We start from the raw sequence: 21,433 nt of genomic DNA, 5'->3' as shown, positions 1-21,433 counted from the left end.
TTAACATATTTCGAATGATGTTAATGCGAGAGCGTGTTATATCAGACCATACCTGGACAAAAACTTAACAAATGGCAAAAATCATTTGAAACTCAAACCGACTCTTTATAGACTTTAAAGTAACCGCTCTTAATAATAAGTCATAAGTTGATGGAGATTCAAAAAAAAAATAAAAAATATGCTGAAGAATTTAACGTTACCATGTGGGACATTTTTCTAATGTTTAAGAAATAGTATTTGTAATTAAATGAGTGAGCTAAGTGAGCGCTGTGATGTGGTGAATCTCAAAAGCAAAGCTATTTTAACTCTCAACAAGTTGTGGATCTGTCTAATTATTGCAGTTTTCACATTGAACTTCGGATTGACACCGTTGATCCAGGATAACAATTTTGCTTAAAATTTAAATCGCTTGTCACAATATTTACAATTCGGGCAAGTTGCTTCAACGATATTTGCGGGTTTAAGAGATCTGTCGAAGTTTGTTTTTGGCATCAGAATTGATTTGATTGTATTTATTCAAGCATGATATCTCTCACACGGGAGTACTCTACGAAAATTTCGACAGACGCTCATCTAAAAAAGTATGCTACTCATATTAGGAGCTTATAGGGACAGCTGGCATAAAAAAGTGCAGTGCAAGAGTTTTTTCTCTCCAACTAACGCTCTCTATCGCGCTAAACTCTCATGTACTCTCTCACTATATCTACTCTGTTGTGGTACTCACTCACTGCTTTATTATGGAAAAACTATTTACCCTTATCCCATGCGAATTCGCATATCATTAACGGTAATAAAATGTTACCAATAATTGCATTACATTGCATTAGCCCGAGTTGCCCATTTACAGGCCATGCACGAAATGCGAAAAGGCGCGACTTAATTAACTCATTACAAATCTGGCTAATTGACATTGATTTGTTGCGCGCAGTTGAAGTGCAACATTTTCGTGGACACACACACACCGGCAAACACATATGCAAATAATTACCCAAATGTGGTTTCATACAGAGACACATTTACATAGGTATATAATATTTGTATGCTATTATTAGTCACCAAGCCATTTATATTATTATTGTAATTAAATGTAATGCTGTCGAAATAATTAAATTTGAAATTAAGCTGATTGAATTTGCAGCAATACGCCTAATTGTTTGCTTTTCTATGACAGACGCATGCACATACATGTACTTACTCGTATATACCTGGTAACAATTAGATGAAACATATTACTGCTACATACACATATGTATGTGTGTATGTTTGTTTTTGTAAACCAATGATACAATATTTAGCATTATATTATAGCGATTGTTCCCTATTCTATACTATACTATAATATATTTTAATATAGTAGTCTTGAACTAGTCGAGTACTCCTAAACAATTGGGCTGCTGTAATAAAGATCGGCATCAGATATTTAAAATTAATATTTATTCGAAACTAATTTCTCAATATCCGACTCGATTAATAACGAAGCATATTAAGTGTGGGTAGCATTCAGGCAGATAGTAATAACAAGCAAGACATAGCCGTGGATCTAGTCACAGAATTCGTGATGGGATGAGCGATTATATTCACATTTGACTGAGCCTTTTCTAGAAATTATTGAGTCGCCAAACTTTGCCTGCAATGTATAATGAAATATGAGGTGGCGTACCGTCTTGTTGGAAATCGAGATCGTCCGCGTCGATTTCATCAAAGTCTGAGAAAAAATCAGTCAAAATCATACTAATATGCTCGCTATTGATGGTAACAGCATTTCTTGCCTCATTTCGAAAGAAATAAGGCCCGATGATGCCGCCATACCACAATCCACACCAAACAGTCACGTATTGATGATGCATTTACGTTTTCTGAACCACACAATGATTTGACTCACCCCAATAGTGACAATTTTATTTGTTGACAAAGCCATTAAGCCAGAAATGGGCGTCATCTGAGAAGATGATTTTTCGATGAACGTGGATTTGTGAATTTTCGGAGAATATGAATTTACGTAATAATCTTGGACACTTTCTAAACGTTGTATCAAAGTGTAACGTGACTTGAGGAAATGGCACACCATACTGAACACACTGACAAAATTTGACACAAATCCGAAAAAATGAACGCCACGAGCTGTCAAAATCACGCTATTCTTATTGGTACACGCTGTATATCGAGTGTACATATGTCTGAGAATAGGAGCATTCTCCGAAAATTGTAAGCTGATCCGCCAAATTGTTTCGGTGATATGATCGTATTTGTTAAAATTTTTTGCTTCCCAAGACTTTTTTGTTTTTCTTGAAACACTATTTTCAGAGTCGGTAAGCAAAATTTCACCGAAACGACTGCACAGATCGGTTGAAACTTTTACACAAACTCCTCAGGTATACATATTTGTCAAGTAGTGTCCTCCTATTAATATTTTTTACAATAAAATTTACTTTTTAAACCACTCTGAAGTGTACATTTTTTTTACAAAAAACTACTTGTTTTGAAAGCCGTGATTTTGTCAAAAATCAAAATTTTGACTTGATCTTAGATCATAATTTTTATCCATTTATAATAACAATAATTATAATATTTTTTTTTTTTGGATTTCTGATATTTTTAAATAGTCAACCAAACCTTCATAGCAACAGTTGGATCATTTCTTTATTTAACTAATACCTGAAAGTGAGGTTATGCATATTTTGTATACGTATTCTATATCATTAGTTGTTTAAGTAAACAATTTAAGGTCATCGATGATGTGAGGTAAGGGTAGACTATATACATTATTTTTAAAATCTCTCATTGATTCGGATGTGAAGAGGGTCGAGTTATGGAATCCTACGGCAAGAAGTATTAAGCATTAATCGAATTTCTTTGCTTATAGTTTTTATAGTTTTTAATCTCTCTTAATCAAATATATTATATTTTATGCATTCATCGAAGTTCTCTGCTTAGCACGTAACGGCTGTAACTCTAGAACTAGCTAGAAAACCCACATTGATTGCAGAAAATAATCCTTTTTTACCCTTTACAATTTTGAGAGCAGCTGAAAACATTTCGTATTTCCAACGTAAACAAAGAATGGCTTAGAGCATAAATATTATTATATAACGGTATTTTTTTTAAATATTGTATATGCCTCATAAAAAATTGTAACATTTATTTATAGAAATTTAACACTTCACAGAGACTAAGAGAATAAGTCGAGAAAACTAAATATTATTTTTTGGTTTCGACTGAATCTAGCAGTTCTTACTGTTTATATGCTTCTACTGCTCAACCTAATAACTTGCCTGATTATAATCAGTTCTAAAATAATATACACCATTTAATGTTGTTGCTTTAATGTTAACTTATATCTACATATAATATTACCAAGCACACGTGTCGCATATTCAATTGCCATCGACACCCACACACATAAACTTATCTAACGTGTTTGTCTGTTTTTTACTGTTGTTACATGTGTTGTAATTATGTTGGTATTTGCTGTAATTACAAACTCATTTTTGTTGTTATCTTGTCAGTTTAGCAATTACATGTGTACAATACAATTGCGTGCGCCATATAAAACCCACTCGCATAAACACCTAACACACTAACACACCTGCATATACAGACGCACATGCGCATGCGTGTATCGTCCTTTGGGGACGCAACTAGGCGCTTATCTGTCGCTGTGTCGGAAGGAAAAACTTGTTTCGGCATTAAAAGCATTCAAATTAAACACGTTTGTGTTTAGTATTCAGCTTAGCTGCTTTTAAAAATTAGCAAAAATTAATTGGAACGCAATTTTGTGCACCAAAACTAATTTATTAATTACTAGCTGTTTGTCTCTTTTATTTAATTATATTTAAATAAATATTCAATTGGATTTAAAGTAAACAAAACACTTTTTGCTTGTTTTGAAATATGTTGCTACTACGAAAATACGAAAATAAAACAAATAAGCGTATGACGATACATTACAGAGTTACTGCCGAATATAATCGGTAATTGAAATTATTAATAATTACTTTGTGATCGAAAAAACGCAGTATAGAGCAATTCTTAAGTTTCCTTCGGCGAAAATTAATTTTTACGAAATGCATTTTCATCTCGATAGCTTTGAATTATGATTGATTGAAATTGAAGGTTGTCTAAATGCCCTCAGTTAACATATTTAGCAGGTACTGTATATAATGATTACTGTTGCGATTTTAAACGAAAAAATCAGGTACTTACACAAAATACAGTTACACTCTGATACACAAAAAAAGGATAACGTCATGAATTAAATGGCGGATCGTAAATAAAATTTCGGATTTTGTGATTTTTTTCACCGCTAATGATTCAGTTTGAGTAATTCCATACTAACTCAGCAGTAATCATTACTTTTGAGCAAAAAAAAGTATAAATCTTAAATAATTATTATGTATAATTTATATTTTTAGGCAGCAAATAAAACTCACTTCTAGATTTTAGAAATCGGTAATATACATATCTATGCGCTTAATGCTGCCATATGTTCTGTTACAATTTTAGGCCGTTACAAAAGTTAAATTTTTTTTAATAAAGTTACCTTAATTTAATAATGTATTGATGTATTAAATGAGGATCTACAAATTCTATTTGAAATGCTTACCTCTTGCTTACACACTAGCCCTTAAAAAATACGGTCAATAATCAATAATAGCACGCACAGTTTCTACTGCCATTGACAACGCTGCTCGAACAAAAACTTGATTTGAGATTTTTCAAATTTGTTTTTGGGTAGTCGACAGGCCATGTTCTCTAACTTCGACCCCAAACTGTAGTCTAATGGATTGAAAACTGGACTTCCAGACAGCCAAACATCTGTAGTTATGCAATATTAACCAGCAATATTACTTTTAAGCCACTGCTGGGTGGTTTTTGCCTTAAGTGCAGGAGCAGTTGGAAGATCCAACGCTCTCCTTCGTAGCGAGTATTGTTTAACTGCTTTACAACGTTACATAACAACCTGCTAGTATATTTTTGTTTCAGTTTTAACCCCTTTTTTACGGTAGTGGTCAGGTGTAACGCTAGACTCCCTGCCAAACGATTACAGCAGCTGGAAAGTGGTCATGTTGAACAGTTGGAATAACATTTTTGGTGTCTTAGGAAGTTTTTGTTTTTGTCGTTTTGCTTCTTAAAAACTTATTCAAGAGTAAAAGTTTATTCAACTGTAAAAAGGATACTCGGAGCATTCTGATTAAAACTATGTATGAGGAGGAATGACACTAATAGCGTTGAGTGTTCAGAAATGGTCTATTCACTGTGGCTGTCATTAAAGTAGATGTAAGTCTAATGCTCCGGAACAAAGACTCCTTCATGGAGTGGAGTGAATATGTAATCACTGATCGTGCACTCAAGATAAACTAAGAAATTTCTGCTAATATTATTAATAGTTATCGATCAAATACGACTAAATAAGTGTCTGGCCACAGACAAATTTTACGGAATTTGAAACAAGTCGAAGCTCCGCTCACTGCGACTTTATTCTCACTGGAACTTGCAAGGTTTTTCGATCTCGAATCACTTAAGCTGTTTAATGTCGGTTCGAAGAGCCTTATCGGTAAGAACCAACTTCGGGAGTTCTTCGTCATTATAAAATACTTGCCTTTAATTGCCCAAATATGATCCACAACCGGATATCTATAATGATAAGCCAATTCGCTTCCTGCAAGCAAGCAGATTAATGCTTCAACTTAAAGTTTTTAAACACAGTATCGACAGCTTATAAAAACAAGAAAAAATATTAACCTCGGTTGCATCGAAGCCATAATAACCTTCATAAGAAAAAGATTATTTACAAGAACTCGATTTCGATCGTTCAGTTTGTATGCAGCTGTATACTACAAGTATAGTTGTCCGATCTGAACAATTTCTTTGGAGATTAGATTACTGCCTTAGACAAACATGCCAAATTTCTTTCAAATATCTCTTCATTAAGAAATCTCGTCAAATGAAAAAGTATTCCTTCCATACAAACACTTTATATGACAGCTATAGGCTATATTGACTTGATATCGGCGGTGAAAAATAAGTATCATCTTGTGGAGGAAAGAACGTGTGTAAAATTTCAGATCGATATCTCAAAGACTAAGGGGCTAGTTTCTGTATATACGGACAGACGAATGTGGCTAACTCGCCTCAGCTCGTCACACTGATAATTTAGATATATATTTTATAGAGTCTCTGACTTTTCTTTCTGGTTGTTACAGTTAAAAACATCGTGGCAAACTTAATATACCCTGTCCAGAGTATAAATATACGATGTTGACTGCTGCTGCTTTGGTTCAAATAAGTGTGGAAAACATTTTCATTATTTAAGACGAGCTTATAAAACAAAAGAACAGAAGGAAAATCAAGGAAGTTACTGCTTAAGTCAATATTGCAGTCTTCTTAAATATTAATTAGAAGCATGAAATATTCGAAAAAAGATGTTCCTCATTTAAAAAACTGAGTCGCTAAAATCGTCATACCAATGTGGCATGTTTCTTCAGCAAAAGACAACAAAAGCATAAATTGCGTAGGAATGTGCAACTTTTTTATGCCGCAGCACAATTTTGAACTTTGGAATGCATTTGCTTACCTTCAAGTGCACACTCTAAATAAATGTATATATGTACATATGTATTTAAGCCTCAATTGTATAAGCGCGCATATGAAAAGCGCTAAATTTTCAGTTAAACGAAAGCATTTCACATTGGATATGCGCTCATGTGTATGTATTGTATTATTTCTGCCATTGCACTTTTACAGTATTTCACTTAATACACACAGGCACACTCACACTGGCACATGCTTGCGAATGCTTATATCGATGTAGGCGATATGAATACCGCATGAATGTTGGAAAAGGCAACGTTTGTAATTAAATTTCAAAGGAACGCAGCAAAGCGAGTCGGCCTACAAAAGCCGAAGCCCAACTTGCCCATAAGCAGCGTAAACGCACACCTATACACTCAAACAAACACTCACACCCTCACCGATCAACGGAAAGCAAAAAGAAAATGCTAAACCGAGAACAATTGTAATATAAACTGCACTCTTATACGTGTGTGGCGGTGTGTTTGTGCCTGCGAACAAATGTAGTTGGGCGCATGTGGCAGCACATGCTTAACATATGTATGTGTATGTGCTAGGCTTTCTTTGGCCGCTTTAATGGCAAAGGACCTTGAATTAAATTTAAATTTCTCATACGCATCGGTATTACAATCTCTGCCGTCGCTGCCATTCCGCAGCTTATATTGTTGTACATTTGCTTTCTTTGCGTCGGATGCAATTGTAGTATTATATATATACATATATATATTTTTTCTTTTTTTTGCAAAGTTCATCATTTTCCATGATTACATTTTAAATCTGCCAACGTTGTTTGTCGGCAGGTGCAAATTAAATGACCCTGTAGGACTTTTAAGCTAAAATGCTGAAAACATGCATACGAGAGAAAGTTGGATAACAAATTTTGTATTCTAGTTTTGACATAAACTAACGAAAAACGTTGATTTGTCAGCTTTTTCTTTTATAACAGCGATTCTTATGTTAAAAAAAATCGTATGTACTCCGAAATAAATTACAATGTGTCTAGTTGCAAACCAGTTGGTAAAAAAATATGTATGGAGTTTTAAATTGAAATATAAAATCAAAATAAATTTTAGGAAAACTACTCCGAATTTAAACACAAGGTAACCAGTTGCAAGCCGGTTGTTATAAAATATTTTTCGAAGTATACAGTACAGTTGATATAATATATATTTTTTTTATTTCATATTTTAAAGTCTAAAATGCACAAAATTATAGGAAGCCTTCTCCGAAACAATTAAAACGTAACTAGTTGCAAACCAGTTTGTAAGAAAATATTTTAAAAGTTTTTAATGGAAATATAAAATTAAAATAAATTTTAAGAAAACTAGCTCGAAATAAGGTGCAAAGTAACTAGTTGCTAAACAGTTGTTAGAAAATATTTTTAGAAGTACAATTTATATATATTTTTTTATTTCATATTTTGAAATCTAAAATCCAAATAAGTTTTAGGAAGACTAATCCGTAGTATATTACAGCGTAACTAGTTGCAAACCAGTTTGTAAAAAAATATTTCTTGGGGGTTTTAATTGAAATAAATTTTAAGAAAACTACCACGAAATAAGGTACAAAAAAACTAGTCGTAGACCAGTTTGTAGAATATATTTTTGGAAGTACAATTTATATATATTTTTTATTTCATATTTTGAAATCTAAAATCCAAATAAATTTTGGGAAGACTACTTTAAAATGAATTTGGCAGACTACTCAAAAATCAGTTACAACGTAACTAGTCGTATGCCAGTTTGTAGAAAATATTTTTCCGAGTTTTATTTTAATACTTAAAATATAAATTAATTTTAGGAACGCTACCATGAAATAAACTACAAAGTAACTAGTTGGTAACTAGTTTGTAGAAAATATTTTTCGAATTTAAAATAAAATTGAGGAAGCAAATTACAAAGTAACTAGTTGGTAACTAGCGTCACATAACTCTTTACGTTCATTTTGCGCACAGTAAAATCGATTGCATAAACATTTATCTTGAATTATAAAATTTAACGCATTATTTTATTCCAATTATATTTTTATATGGTAGTTAAACAAGAATGTGTTAAATTTCCTAGAGGATACTATAGATAAAATAGCGCTTCGCTTAAATTACGCCGGCAATAACCACTTCTCTGCGCATAAACGAAGTGCAGATTAAATCTACCAAAGGCACAACACTGCCCTACAAACCTTAACAGCTTTAAAAAAGCTTATATTTATGTTTATAGGTATGTGTATGTGCGTGTTTGTTTGCAACGCACGCGTCACCAAATTTCCACTTTGTCTCTTTGATCGCATCAGCAATTTTTTTTGTGGCAACGATTTTGACACAAATTTTAATGAGGTTTCTTTTCGCTTTCTATGGCTGCATGCCACAAATTATAGCATGCCGCATACTTTTCACATTAGAACCAACTACAACAACAATAATAATGTCGGCGAAAATAATTAAACGAAAAAGTGGTTGAAAGCCAGTTTTTTTCTCGTTGTTGTTGTTGTTTTTGTCTGCCACAGCAATATGTAGAACTGTAAATTCGCTAACAGCAATTGCACAAACACAATAACAACTCTTCAGTGTTGCAACTGCGCCTGCAATTGTCGCAGTTGTTGTTCGTAATTTGCTCACGCTCCGCGAAATTGAAATTGCTGCAGTTCTTAGTAAAATTTTTGCGCATTTTTGTTCTTGCAACTGATGCAGCAACTCATTTTTTGTTGCTCCTTTTTGTGTTGCACCATAGGTGCTCTCACTCTTCTGTCTGTCTATCTGTCTGCACTCCTTTTCTTCCTCCATGCAATTGTTTACTGTTGTTGCAATCAATGCTAACGGCGCACTTCTTGTCTGCAAACGCACTTCACAGCCCCACCCTCCCTACCTCCCTGCTTCACCCGGCAGTTAATGCCGTTTACGTCGACAATCGCGTTGGAGAATTCAAAAATTTCGCTTATACATAATTGTTTCAAGTGGTAGTTATCATTGTTGCCACACATACAAACATACATACGCAGGCTTATTTGTTAACGGCACCAATGGCAACGCGACTAAGATAATAATGCTGAAAAGTCAACGCTGGCGTAATTATTATTAACATTGCACGGCTCATCATCGCCATGAAGGCGAGCGCACGTCCAACACCCCCCTTGCCTTCAATTCCGTTATGTTGCACGTTTACACATTTTGTTGTTGCAGGCGCTAGTTTCACTGCCTTCATTCCTAGTGTTTGTTGTTGCTACTATTGTTGTTGTTTTTGCTATTGTTGCCGAGGTCATTGTTGTTGTCTTCACATTTTTGCACTGCTTTTGCTGTTGTTTGTTGTTGTTATTATAATTTGCGCGCTTTTGTTCTCCAGTTTACCGTTTGCTGCAGCATTAATTGTTGGCATTGTTTTCTTTGCCATTGCAAAAGGTGCGGATAATGTGCGCGCGCCGGCGAGCGAGGGATCCCGCTCCAGCGACGTATGCTTGTGTGTACGCGCGGTGGCAATGCGAACGCCTGACTTTTGCTCGCGCTGTGCATTTAAATCGGATTTATTTTTATTGCTCTCCTTTTCGTTCGTTATTCCTTTCATTTCTTTCTAGGTTATGAGGTAATCGTTCACCCTCGGCGTTGGCCCCTTTCAAATCAAGTTGCGCTCCACTTACTCACTGCATTTTAAAAATTTGTTCTTATTTATCGCCAGCAATATAGCTTTAAGGGGAGACGCGGCAAATCGGTTTAAATTTTCATAAATTTTTAACTTCTTTCAATCGTGTTTTTTCCCACTTAAACTGTTGGACCTTCGCTGCGTTAGACCAAAAATGGCATAACATATGGTTTAGCTTAGCGCCTGAAAAATTTGCCATCGTTGGTTCTACTGATAAAGCAACAGGCTTTAAACTATCTCTTCTTGACTGGAAGTTTTCGCTTATGGTATTTGAAATATCCTCAACTATCCATAAACAGCACTAAGGGCCTGCCATTGTGACTAATCAAGAATTTCAGAACCATAAAAATACCTTTGGTGTACAATTGTATTCTCATAACGGAATATTTTATATTTGTTTTTATCTATCTCGTTATTATGCAGTTAGGACCTACACTTTCAAGAAAGCTCCGACCGACAAAGACATCTATTGGAAATTCTGCAGAAACCATGTCATTTAATCCACGCTTCTCGGCCTTAATGAGATTGATCCGTTCCGTTTTACTCGACTCTTTCCGGCATATGCGATTTAATTTCTTGATATGGTTCAGCCATCAAAAAGTTCCTTACAAGAAAGCGATGTTTACGAGGAATATATAACTCAATGAATTATACTGTACAGGGTTTTACCCATTTTCAGCTGAACTTAAATCTCAGCTGTTGTTATATTTGCATACATGAATTGCTCCCTTCAGAGAGCTGTGGATTTACTCCGATAGGCGATTGTCTATATTGGCTTTGAGCTCGCTAACTGTGCGCTCAAAACTAGTCAAGGAGTGCATGACCTCATTAGCATAGCTTCAAGCTACTACCATATCAGAATTCTATGGCTGCTGGGTATAGCTAAATTGCTGAAAACTGCAAAGCCGATTAACTTGCTAGGGAGGGCACCCTTCCGCAATTACATCCGATTGGATGCAAGTTGGTTTTCCAATATCTTCTTGCGTCCTGGTGTTGAACCTTTGGACCTCCAGTGAGCGCAGCAAGTGCTAGTCAACAACCAGAACTTATGCGACTGCGAGTTCCTTCTAGGCCAGAGGGAGCCTTAAGAGGTCTCAGGGTTTTCATGCGCAAAACAAAGAACGAAGATCTGTCCAAGTGAGATTCATCGATTTTGGATCAACCCTGCGGCCTGACCTATCCTTTATTTTATATATACATACTTGCAATATACAATTTTTCTTTTCGAAAAAAATTTTTCTTCTGAAACCAAGAAATTTAATAAGCAACCATCATAGTTTTGGTAATTTCTTATATAGTTTGTTGCAATGTTTTTACGTAAGTTGCTCTTAGCAGCTCAAACTTTAATTCCTCACCACTTTCCTCCCACCCAAAAACACAAAAACAATTTTTAATTAACTAAATTATTATATTTTATTGACTTTTAATTCACAAAAGGCAATTTTATCGCATAAAAATGAACTATTTTCTTATTTTAACTTAAAAGTTTAAGACAAAAGAGACCAAAGTTGAAGAATAGAAACACAGTGTAGGTAAACAAAAATACACCTTAAAAATCTGCAGCAATGAAGTAAACAATAAAAACTATTAAAAGGAAGTGTATGTGTTGCAAAGAAAGGTCCGAACAAAGGATGCAATATTGAGGAACATTGATTAGAAGCTAGAGGCTGGCAGGAAGTGCCGCTCACATTGACAGAGTAGCTGGTCAGCAGTCAGACAAGTTGGTGGTACAGAACCCGGGAAAGAACACGTTAAGTTTCGGCGAATACGCAACTGCACGTGGTAGCTCAAAAATATGCAAACTATCTGCACTTGAGTCTATGGGCTGGATATCATCACTTGCTTTAAAATTTTTTGAACTTGCTTTTTTTTATTGGCCTTACAGTGGTAAATTTAGTTTCTAACCGAAAACTGGCGAGTTTTTGAACACATCGTACTAGTTCGGAACCACTCAAACAGCAGCGACATCGTTAAGAGTTTGAAGCATGAACGTATATGGTGCGAAAAGCACTAGTAACAGACCAGTTTTTAACAAGTATATTTCCCCAGCAGAATATTACCGCTAAACATGAACTTGTTGTATCGGCAGTGTTGTTGTAGTGGTGCCTAAAGCACGCCATCATCGCATATTCAATTACATAATTGCCTAACACATTGCTGCCAAGAACCTATGTTACTAAGTACATATGCAAATTAATGGAATGCTCTAAATGAATGATTGAGTGATTGGGTGAGGAACCGGTACCAAAGAACTAATGCAAGTGGTGAGGCGATGGTGTGCTTCACTCCTCGATGGTGCAAAGATTGGGCGCACGCAAAATGATACTGGTGGCCTTGCCGCCGTTGGCCAGCAGAACGGATGCGGCACCCACATGACCATTCAAGTGTCCATTGTTTCTCGACTTGCCACGTGACGGCTTCACTTGTAGATGCTGCTGGTTATAGGTGTGATGGTGTTGCTGTTGTTTGCCGTTAAGCAGCAAATGCCTTTGGTGTTGATAGTGTTGATGAGGATGTGGATGCACATAAATGCCCGTATCACGCAACTTGCGATACAAGGATATATACTTGCCGGCCGTTGTGGTTCTAGGAACTATATATTTCTCACAGAAGCTGGTTTTGGAGCGTGCGGCAGCGCTGAGCTTGTCATAGGCGAGCGCCTGCAGGAATGCCAATACGAATGTGTAACAATTGTGGCTATCCTCCTGGTAATGGGAGACGGTCCAGCGATTCGGCTGATTGCAAATCTGCGGGCGAGCAAATAGATATCAGATAACACATAGATATATGTATAGAAGTATGTGAGTGTGTATGTGCAATATATTGTGGTGGCTCTAACATTCATAGCTGGCATGCAGCGAAGCGTATCGAAGCCGTAGGTGCTACGCTTAATTGCGCTTTTCTTGCAGCAATTCTCATACATATACACTCACACACACACACACACACACATTTGTGTAATGTGTAACGGTGCATAACTTACCTGCTGCAATATATCATCCCAATAGTCATACCATGGTTCGGGGACATCGCCAACCAGCAGACATTGCCACCAATCGGACATGCGTGTATTATCGGGCCGGTGGCGCCGCAAGCCATACCGATCGAATTCCACAACACAACCCGTTGAGGTCGTCACGGCAATATGCAAATCGGTTGAGTTGTTGTAGTCGCTGTGGAATAAAGAAACAGACCAATACATAAATCTATCATCCCGCATATGTATGCAGGTGTTTGTGTATGTGTGCTTGTTTAGCGGTTAAGTAGCATCGAAGGAAACTAATTTGTCAAATTCGGAATGTTATGAATGTGGAACACAAATTGAGATCGAAAGACTATGGAGAACAAACTAATATGCATTCATTTCAATTTTGTGTGGATAGGTGGAGGTAAATTAAACATGCTAGAATTTAGAAAGCTTTTAACAGATTTAGGAGCTTTTAGATGATAACGAGAAGTGTGGACGTATTCTTGTTGCTTCTTAGCTTATTAGTGAGCTCTCTTCAATTTATATTTGATATAACTTGTGCTTAATGATGAGCGTCTAAAAATGTCAGTGTTTTCTTTGGTTTGAGTTTATAAATAGTCTTCTAGTATTGGTTTCGTTTCCTGAGCAACACGAAAAGACATTGGCGGCAATGCGGTAACCGTCACAGGCAGGAACTTTGATGAATAAACCGAGGCATTATTCGGCATTAGTGTTTCCGAAAAAATGACGAGTGCATTAATGCCGACTCTTTATATAATATAAAATAATTGTTATTAACTGAACCCTCGCGCTGCGTTACTTCACACTGAGCTTAGAACCTAACGTATAAAAGACACCAATGGAAAGAGAATTTAAAAAGAATTTGTGGTATCTGATCACCAAATACATAAAAATGCCTCCTCGCAGTTAGTAGAAATCTTCAGCCATACAATTCTGCCGAATCTCGTGTAGATATCACTTGTCAATTAAAAAAGTACATACAAGGACTTGATTTTGACCGATCACTTTGTATGGCAGCTATAACGTATAGTGGTTCGATATAGGCTGTTCAAAATAATGAGCAATTTCTTGAAAAAAACGAACGGGGGAAACTTGTAAACATTAGGGAGTCTATTACCCTTTTGTGTACATTTTATGGGGTGAATAACCCTTTCGTTTACCTTTAGTCAAGCTCACAACCTCTGTTTACATTTAGCCAAGTCAAAAACCTTTATTTACATTTGGGGTCAGTGGCCCTTTTACTTACATTTTAAGGGGTCAATGACCACTTTATTTACATTATGAGGTATACATTTTGCCAAGGTCAAATTTATTTTCTAAATTTCGAGAAGACATCTCGTCAAATACAAAAGTCATTTGTATGACAACTATATGCTATAGAAGTCCGATCAGAACAGTCTCCACAAATAAAAAAGTTTTCCATGCAAGCACTTTATTCCGATCGTTCAGCTTGTATGACAGATATATGCTATAATGATCCGATATCGGCGGTTTCGACAAAGTCTCTCGAGGAGAAAGGGACGTGTTCAAAATTTCAAAACGATTTCTAAAAATCTTTACGACTGGTTTGCGTACATACTGACAGCCAGACGGACATGACTAAATCGACTCAGCTCATCGTGCTGCTCATTTAATATTTCCTGCTGAGTGTTAAAACTTCGTGGCAATCTTAATATACCCTGTTCAGTGTATAATCAAAATTTTTATCGCGACTGTGTAACTTCGGATAGTCTCAAGCACAGTAAACGACAGAATTTTTGGTTTCTTAAAACGAAAAACAAATAAATGCTCAAATGAAGCCAATAAACCTGTATTTATTCATTTTTGTATTTAAAACAGATATGTAAATTGTATGTGTATGGGTGCATAAATATACTCACTTGAGAAAATCGCCTGTGGTCGGACGTAAAACAATCGCGCAAGGATATTGCGAGGCACGTATAAACGGATAGGGCAAGCGAAAAGGCAACAAACGCGTAGAGCCAACAACACCAACACCAACAACGTTACCGGCACGTGTACGTTCACCATTGCAGCCATTACTAACCAATTCATTACCACGTACAACGTTTTTGCCGTCGTCAGCTTCAGCGGCCGCATCATTCTTGCCGTCCACATCGACACCGGTGTCTAATACTTGTTTGCATTTGGGGCAACGATGTGGCAAGTGGAAGCAGAAAACTTTTACATTGCAATGATGAAAGCATAAAATGCCTGGATCTGAGGTAATTGTAGTTGTTGTTGTTGCTGCTGTTATGGCTGATCTGGTGCCAGTTGCTGTTGTTGTCCCAGCCGCTGTTGTTACCGTTGTTGCGGCGTGTGCCGTTTGTTTAGTAACTCTTCGTGCTTTATCGCTCATTGTTGTTATGGTTGTTGTTGTCATCAGCATGCTCGTGGTCGGCATTGTTGAGCCGTTCGTTGTCAATGTTGTCATCGCAGCGGTTGGTGTTTTTGTTGCTGTCAATGTTGTTGTTGCTGCTGCTGCCAACATGTTTTTGGCAATGCGTTTATTACGTTGCGTACGCTTCCGCTACCGTATGCGTAGCCTACTGCGTACTCTGCTGCTCTCGCGGCTACTCTCGTATCTTCCCTGTGCCTCTCGATGCCCACTTCCAACTGCTATGTACCATCCGTGGTCACTGTTTGCGGTCTATCTTCCGTACTTTTGTACTATCCGTGTGTAATCGTGTTGCTATCGTCGCTTCGCATCCGTTGTACTGTTGTTATCGTCCTGCAAAGAAACATAAAGTCCTTGTAAATAAAGTTGACAAGAATATTGCGTGTGCTTTGCGCTAAGCGGCGGACAATCTCAATGCGACGGACAAATGCAGCTACTTTTGTGGCATATTAAACACTTGCCATTCATTGTCACTTAGCCATTGAGCCGGGTTTTAACCAACCAAACCAATCGAAGGTAACAAGCGCCAACGTGTCAGCGACAGTTACAGAAGCGAGTACGAGGTCGAGTGGATAAGGCAGGAGGTATGGCGATTCAAAGTAACTAAAAATGCAACCCTGTCCTTGCAGGTATATCTGTTGAATTTTGCACAAGCTGCATTAGGTCATAGGTCCCAAACCGATGACCTGAAGATTTCCGATAAGCAAGAGAGACAAGAATTCACAAATTAAGTAAGTCACATGATCCGCGAAGAATCACTAGAACAGACTTAATAATACTTCTAGGATCAAGGTTCCCCAAAAATTCGTATTAAAAAGCAATGCTGTTGGGCCAACTTTGTCAGCTGATCTATTTTATATAAGGTATTGGAAATTTTAATATTTCCGACGAGCAAACAATGAAACATTTTGCAAGATCAGCAGGCAGCTCAAACCCGAAAATACTTCTGGGTTTGGCATATTAACAAAAAGTGAAGATCGTTAAAAAATATTCAACAATCAAAGATTCTGGTCACTAAAACATGGGCTTGAAAATCATGGTCGCCAGAAGTAAAGATGTAAGGTTACTGAAGCTAACTAAACACCTTGTTATATGAGAGACATGAGCTATTTCTCGATACATACGAAAGCAATTGTATCATGTTTTCGACTGTATTTCGTTCAATGCTAGGCTAATTTTTATGCTAAGGGAGCAAAATAAATGCCGAAGTCCGATCGGGTATAATAGGCAGTGTCAAACTAAAATCAAAGAATCGGCGTTCCATGAAGGAAATGTGAATAAAATTATGGATCTGTGAGCCAAAGTAACCCTAGGTTCCCAGTTCTATGAGTTCCTTGCAAAATGTGCCGTTCATTTCAATAGCCTCGAAGAGTTTAAACAAATACCTTACAGGCAATGTGTTGAGTTCTGAACAACAACTCTCAACTATTTCTAGGTTATAAAAAAATGTGTATAAATAATACGAACTAAGTTCGTTACTTGCGTGATTTTTTAAAAACTTTTATAAAACGAAAACTGGAGCAATAAAAGCGTTGTAAGTACACCCACAACTAACAAAATTGTTACTGCAATAGTTCACTGACTTCTCGTGCTGCCCTCGTTTGACGCACGAGGTAGCCACAAATATTTAAATTCAGTGACAATCTTCAGTCCATTTTGTTTTTGTATTTTTGTACGCAGTTGAGTGGCGCGGAAAGCGGTTTAACGAGAAGGAGTTTATTGCCAATTTCATCCAACAACGACTGATTAGGACTGAGACCACAGCACTTGTAGTTGTTGGATGTATGCTGATTCGAGCTTGTACGCACTTTGGTAGCGCACACATTTTCGCTTCCCCAACTTTCGCTACCTCCCTGGTTCTTGTTGTTACTCTTGTTTCGCCAATTCGTTGAAAGTTGCACGGCTTACAGAAACAATGCGTTACGCAGCACGGGTATTTATCGTTGACAATTGGCATGACAAGACCACCGGAAAAGGGGGCAAAAAGCTGGCCAATCAAGCAAATTAGTATAGTAAACTCTCCAAGGAGTTGTGCTGTTCTGTGTCAGGAAATTAAATGAATATTTTTCTGACATGACTGCATAAATAGTTGGGTGCATATATAATGTTATATGTATAAGCATATACATATACATATATACACGTATGTGTATTAGGGTGCGTCATTTGTAAGCAAATTTTTTTAAACTGAAAACAGACTGAAAATTTTCAAGAAGAAAACGTCTGAAAATTTAGGCTTTAATATTTGTATTAAGAGGATACCGTTCCTAACTTTCCATTTACCCTTTAAATGATATTGAAATATTTATTTTTTTATTTTAATAGCTTGACATTGAAACATTGTGAAAATGAAATAAAAATTGATTCCGGCAAGGAATTGAACGGTCTACGAACAAACCAATAAATATATACGAAAATAAAATAAACAAGTAAGGAAGTGCTAAGTTCGGATGTAACCGAACATTTTATACTCTCGCAAAGTCAAATGGTATACTCGTTTGAGATTTCTTTGTGGATGGACTGATATTTTCGGTAGAAGGTCAACTATAGGCACTGGGGTCCACATATTTAGTACTTAGGGGTTTGAACAGTTTTGGTTAGATTTAGACAATTTTTGGCCGCAGGGTGGCATACTTTAATTGCATTATTCACGCAAAGTTTTACCCCGATATAATCATTGTTACCTGATTTGCATAGTGGAAAGTGAAAGAATCAGATGGAATTGAAAATGGTGTTACATGGGAAGTAAGCGTGATTGTAGTCCGATTTCGCCCATTTTCGCACTATGATATAGAAATATGAAAAGAACGTTATGCACCGAATTTGGTTGAAATCGGTTGAGCAGATCTCAAGATATGGGTTTTCACCTAAAAGTGGGCTGTGCCACGCCCACTGACCAATTTTGAACGCGGTTCCTATAAAGCCAATTTATACCATCTCAGAGATAAGATTTAATGTCTCTGGCGTGTTTAGTGCTTGATTTATCGCGCTTTTAGTAGTTTTTAACAGTACCGTTATATGGGGAGTGGGCGGAGTTGCCACCCGATTTCAACTATTTTCACACCGTCAATAGAAGTTCTAAAAACATTTGCTTCTAGTGAATTTTGTTATTATAGCATTAGCGGTTTAGGAGATATGCACATTAAACCTATTAGAGGCGGGTCCACGCCCACTTTTAAAAAAAAAGTTTTAACTGCAGATGCCCCTCCATAATGTGATCCTGTGTACCAAATAACAGTCTTGTATCTTATTGCGGAGCAAGTTATTTGTTTTTGATTAATGGCGTTTTGTGGGCGTGGCAGTGGTCCGATTACGCCCATCTGCAATACCAACCGTCTCACGGTATCTAACTCGATTAGTTTTAGGTGATACAAACAACCATTAGGTGAACAAAACTATTATACTCTGTAGCAACAGGTTGCGAGAGTATAAAAATTCGTAATGTAAAAATTGAATATGTTCTTTTATCTTCCGATAGTAGTTTGAAGAGCCTTTAAGTTGCTGCCTAAAGAATTTTTCAAAGCTCAAATTTTAGGAGGCTACAATAGTTTATTACCTTCTTGTACATTTTCGGTCTGTTTTTTAGTTGAAAAAAGTTGCTTTAAAATGACACACCCTAATGTATATGCACTTACATAAATATTGTACAATGTTTGGAATATAAGTATTGTACATATTTGATGACAAGTGCGTGGATAATCGAGAAGCATTTTTATTAAGTTCCATAATTAATGAGGTAATTATCGTAACTCCGTTGTCAATCCAGATAATGATTGTAGATAGTTTTGTTCAACAAATTGTTGTTTGTAACATCTAGATATAAGCGAAACATCTAATACACACGCTTAAGTGATCGAAATGTCGGGACGAATTGAGCTCCGAATGACTTCCCGGCCGTTCATGTGTCTGCTCGTCTATGTAAAAAAAAGGAATCGAATTTGTAATGCATTAGGTTGCTTTCGAGAAATTACAACATTTGAACAATGTTAAATGCTGCCATTTAGAACAAAGTTACAGAGCTATAGCCCAGTAGCCAACAAAACTACAAAATTAAAATTCGTTAGAGGGTCTTTATGACAAGACGACAACATATGTATAACCTAAAAAATTCTGAAAACTGAAATTTGTAAAATCAGCTAAATAAATTAAATTGAATATAACATGTGGCAACTCTTTTCTAAAAATTACAAAACTTATTCCACATAACTAGCGCTCAATTACGGAATATGAATACTGAGTTTCGATTAAATATGGCGACGCTTTTTAGAGCTAATAATCATAAGTTTTATCATAAACCAAATTAATATGTTTACTGTAAATTAAAAATTGTTTCCTAAAAATCCTTGTTACCGTTTCTGAGCAGAATTAATAGTAATTAAATATTTCTGGTACGCAAAAATGCACAGAATGACTTCAGGTTATGAAAAAAGTAACAAAAGGTTATGTAACATACAATATCCGACTAATAACCATATACGATGTGCTAAATAACGCGAAGTTTCGTATTTGAAAAAAATATTTATTCATTCATCTACACTAAAACCTTCAACATAGTCCTCATTCGATATTCTGCACTTATACAGTGCTTCTCAAATCTTCGAAACACTACTCAAATTAGTTTTTGGATTAGCCTTTACTATCTTTCATCTTTCTTGTGAGGTGCTTTTTATTTTTGGAAATAGAAAAAAGTAATACAGAGCATTACAGTATTGTTTTTGGCAAAGAATTCACGAACAAGCCACGAAGTGTGAGCTTTAACAAATGAGTACAGCCGAAAACTTTATCGTATCTCGCGGACATATACTATTGGATATACATTTGGACTCTTCAAACCAGCGAATTTTTAAATTTTATGATTTCCACTATTTTCTCAACCCACCACGTATATTAATGCGCACAGCTAGTGTGGCATCCTTAAAAAAATTTATTTCAAAAAACAAAAAAAACTCTTTATCAATCTTTAAGGATATATTTATACATATTTTAAGAATACAATTTTTGAGCTGCTCGTGATTTCCAACGACGCTAAAAAATAGCATTTCACAGCTGCTGATTCCAGAATTCTCATGAAATGAAACCTTAAAAAAAATTGTCTACTAGAGGATGTTTTTTTTTAATTTCATACCTGTATCCTTAAGTTGGGTAGTTGGCTACTAATTTGACAGTAAAGCCATAGCAAAAAATTCATTTGACAATATAGCTCACTTATCTTTCAAATACTACCAAAATTTGATACGAGCCGTGCACTAAATATGGTTTTGGTAACAATTCGATTATCACGCCAACTATCGGAAATTGTTTGAACTAGAACTCTCTCTAAAGGCAATCATTTGTTAAAATTGATAAAATTTAAGTAAAATCTAGGTTCTTGTTCCATTCCAGCGCAAAATCTTAGTGTAACGTATTAAGGATGGAAACTAATGCGGAGCTTACATTTACCTGATTGAATAGTTGCACAACTTTGCCGACTTCAAAGACCTCTAGAACACATATTATTTTATTATTCTAGAATTTTGCTTTCAATACTACTATTTATATGCAACAAAAAAAATATTTCGTTGACATTTGTGCCCAAAAAAATTTTGCTTTGATTAAAGTACTCTGCTGTAGCAGAAAATTAAGCCTGAAAATCAAAAAACTATGGCTCTTTACGGACCATTTCAAAAGACAATTAACAACTAATCCTCATTATTATATAATTATAGATTTGTGCTGCCACTTGACATGCTTAACAACTTCATTAGCTTATACTCCAATAATATTTATATATAATAACAATCCTCTGCGCTGACACTCTTAACTTGTAGTATATAATAATAAATACAATATATTATATTATTATTGTAG

General features: G+C 36.0%; 1 protein-coding gene across 7 annotated transcripts in view; it reads right to left on the bottom strand.

Moving 5' to 3' along the window:
* Positions 1-11,586: 11,586 nt before the first annotated feature.
* The window catches only part of LOC106622541 (uncharacterized), a 144,847-nt gene continuing 135,000 nt past the window's right edge, over positions 11,587-21,433 (bottom strand). For all 7 annotated transcript variants that reach the window (XM_036370329.2, XM_036370331.2, XM_070107452.1 and 4 more), the window contains 3 exons: positions 15,069-15,919; positions 13,183-13,372; positions 11,587-12,946 (listed from right to left, as the gene is read on the bottom strand). In XM_036370329.2, the coding sequence (XP_036226222.2) occupies positions 12,482-12,946; positions 13,183-13,372; positions 15,069-15,679 (1,266 nt within the window). In that variant the 5' untranslated portion in view covers positions 15,680-15,919 and the 3' untranslated portion in view covers positions 11,587-12,481. The remainder of the gene's footprint in view (positions 12,947-13,182; positions 13,373-15,068; positions 15,920-21,433) is intronic.

This window comes from Bactrocera oleae, chromosome 3 (genome assembly GCF_042242935.1).
Source record: "Bactrocera oleae isolate idBacOlea1 chromosome 3, idBacOlea1, whole genome shotgun sequence".
Classification (NCBI taxonomy): Eukaryota; Metazoa; Arthropoda; class Insecta; order Diptera; family Tephritidae; genus Bactrocera; species Bactrocera oleae.
The sequence above is the reverse complement of the archived record's forward strand: the minus strand, read 5'-3'. Positions and strand labels throughout refer to the sequence as shown.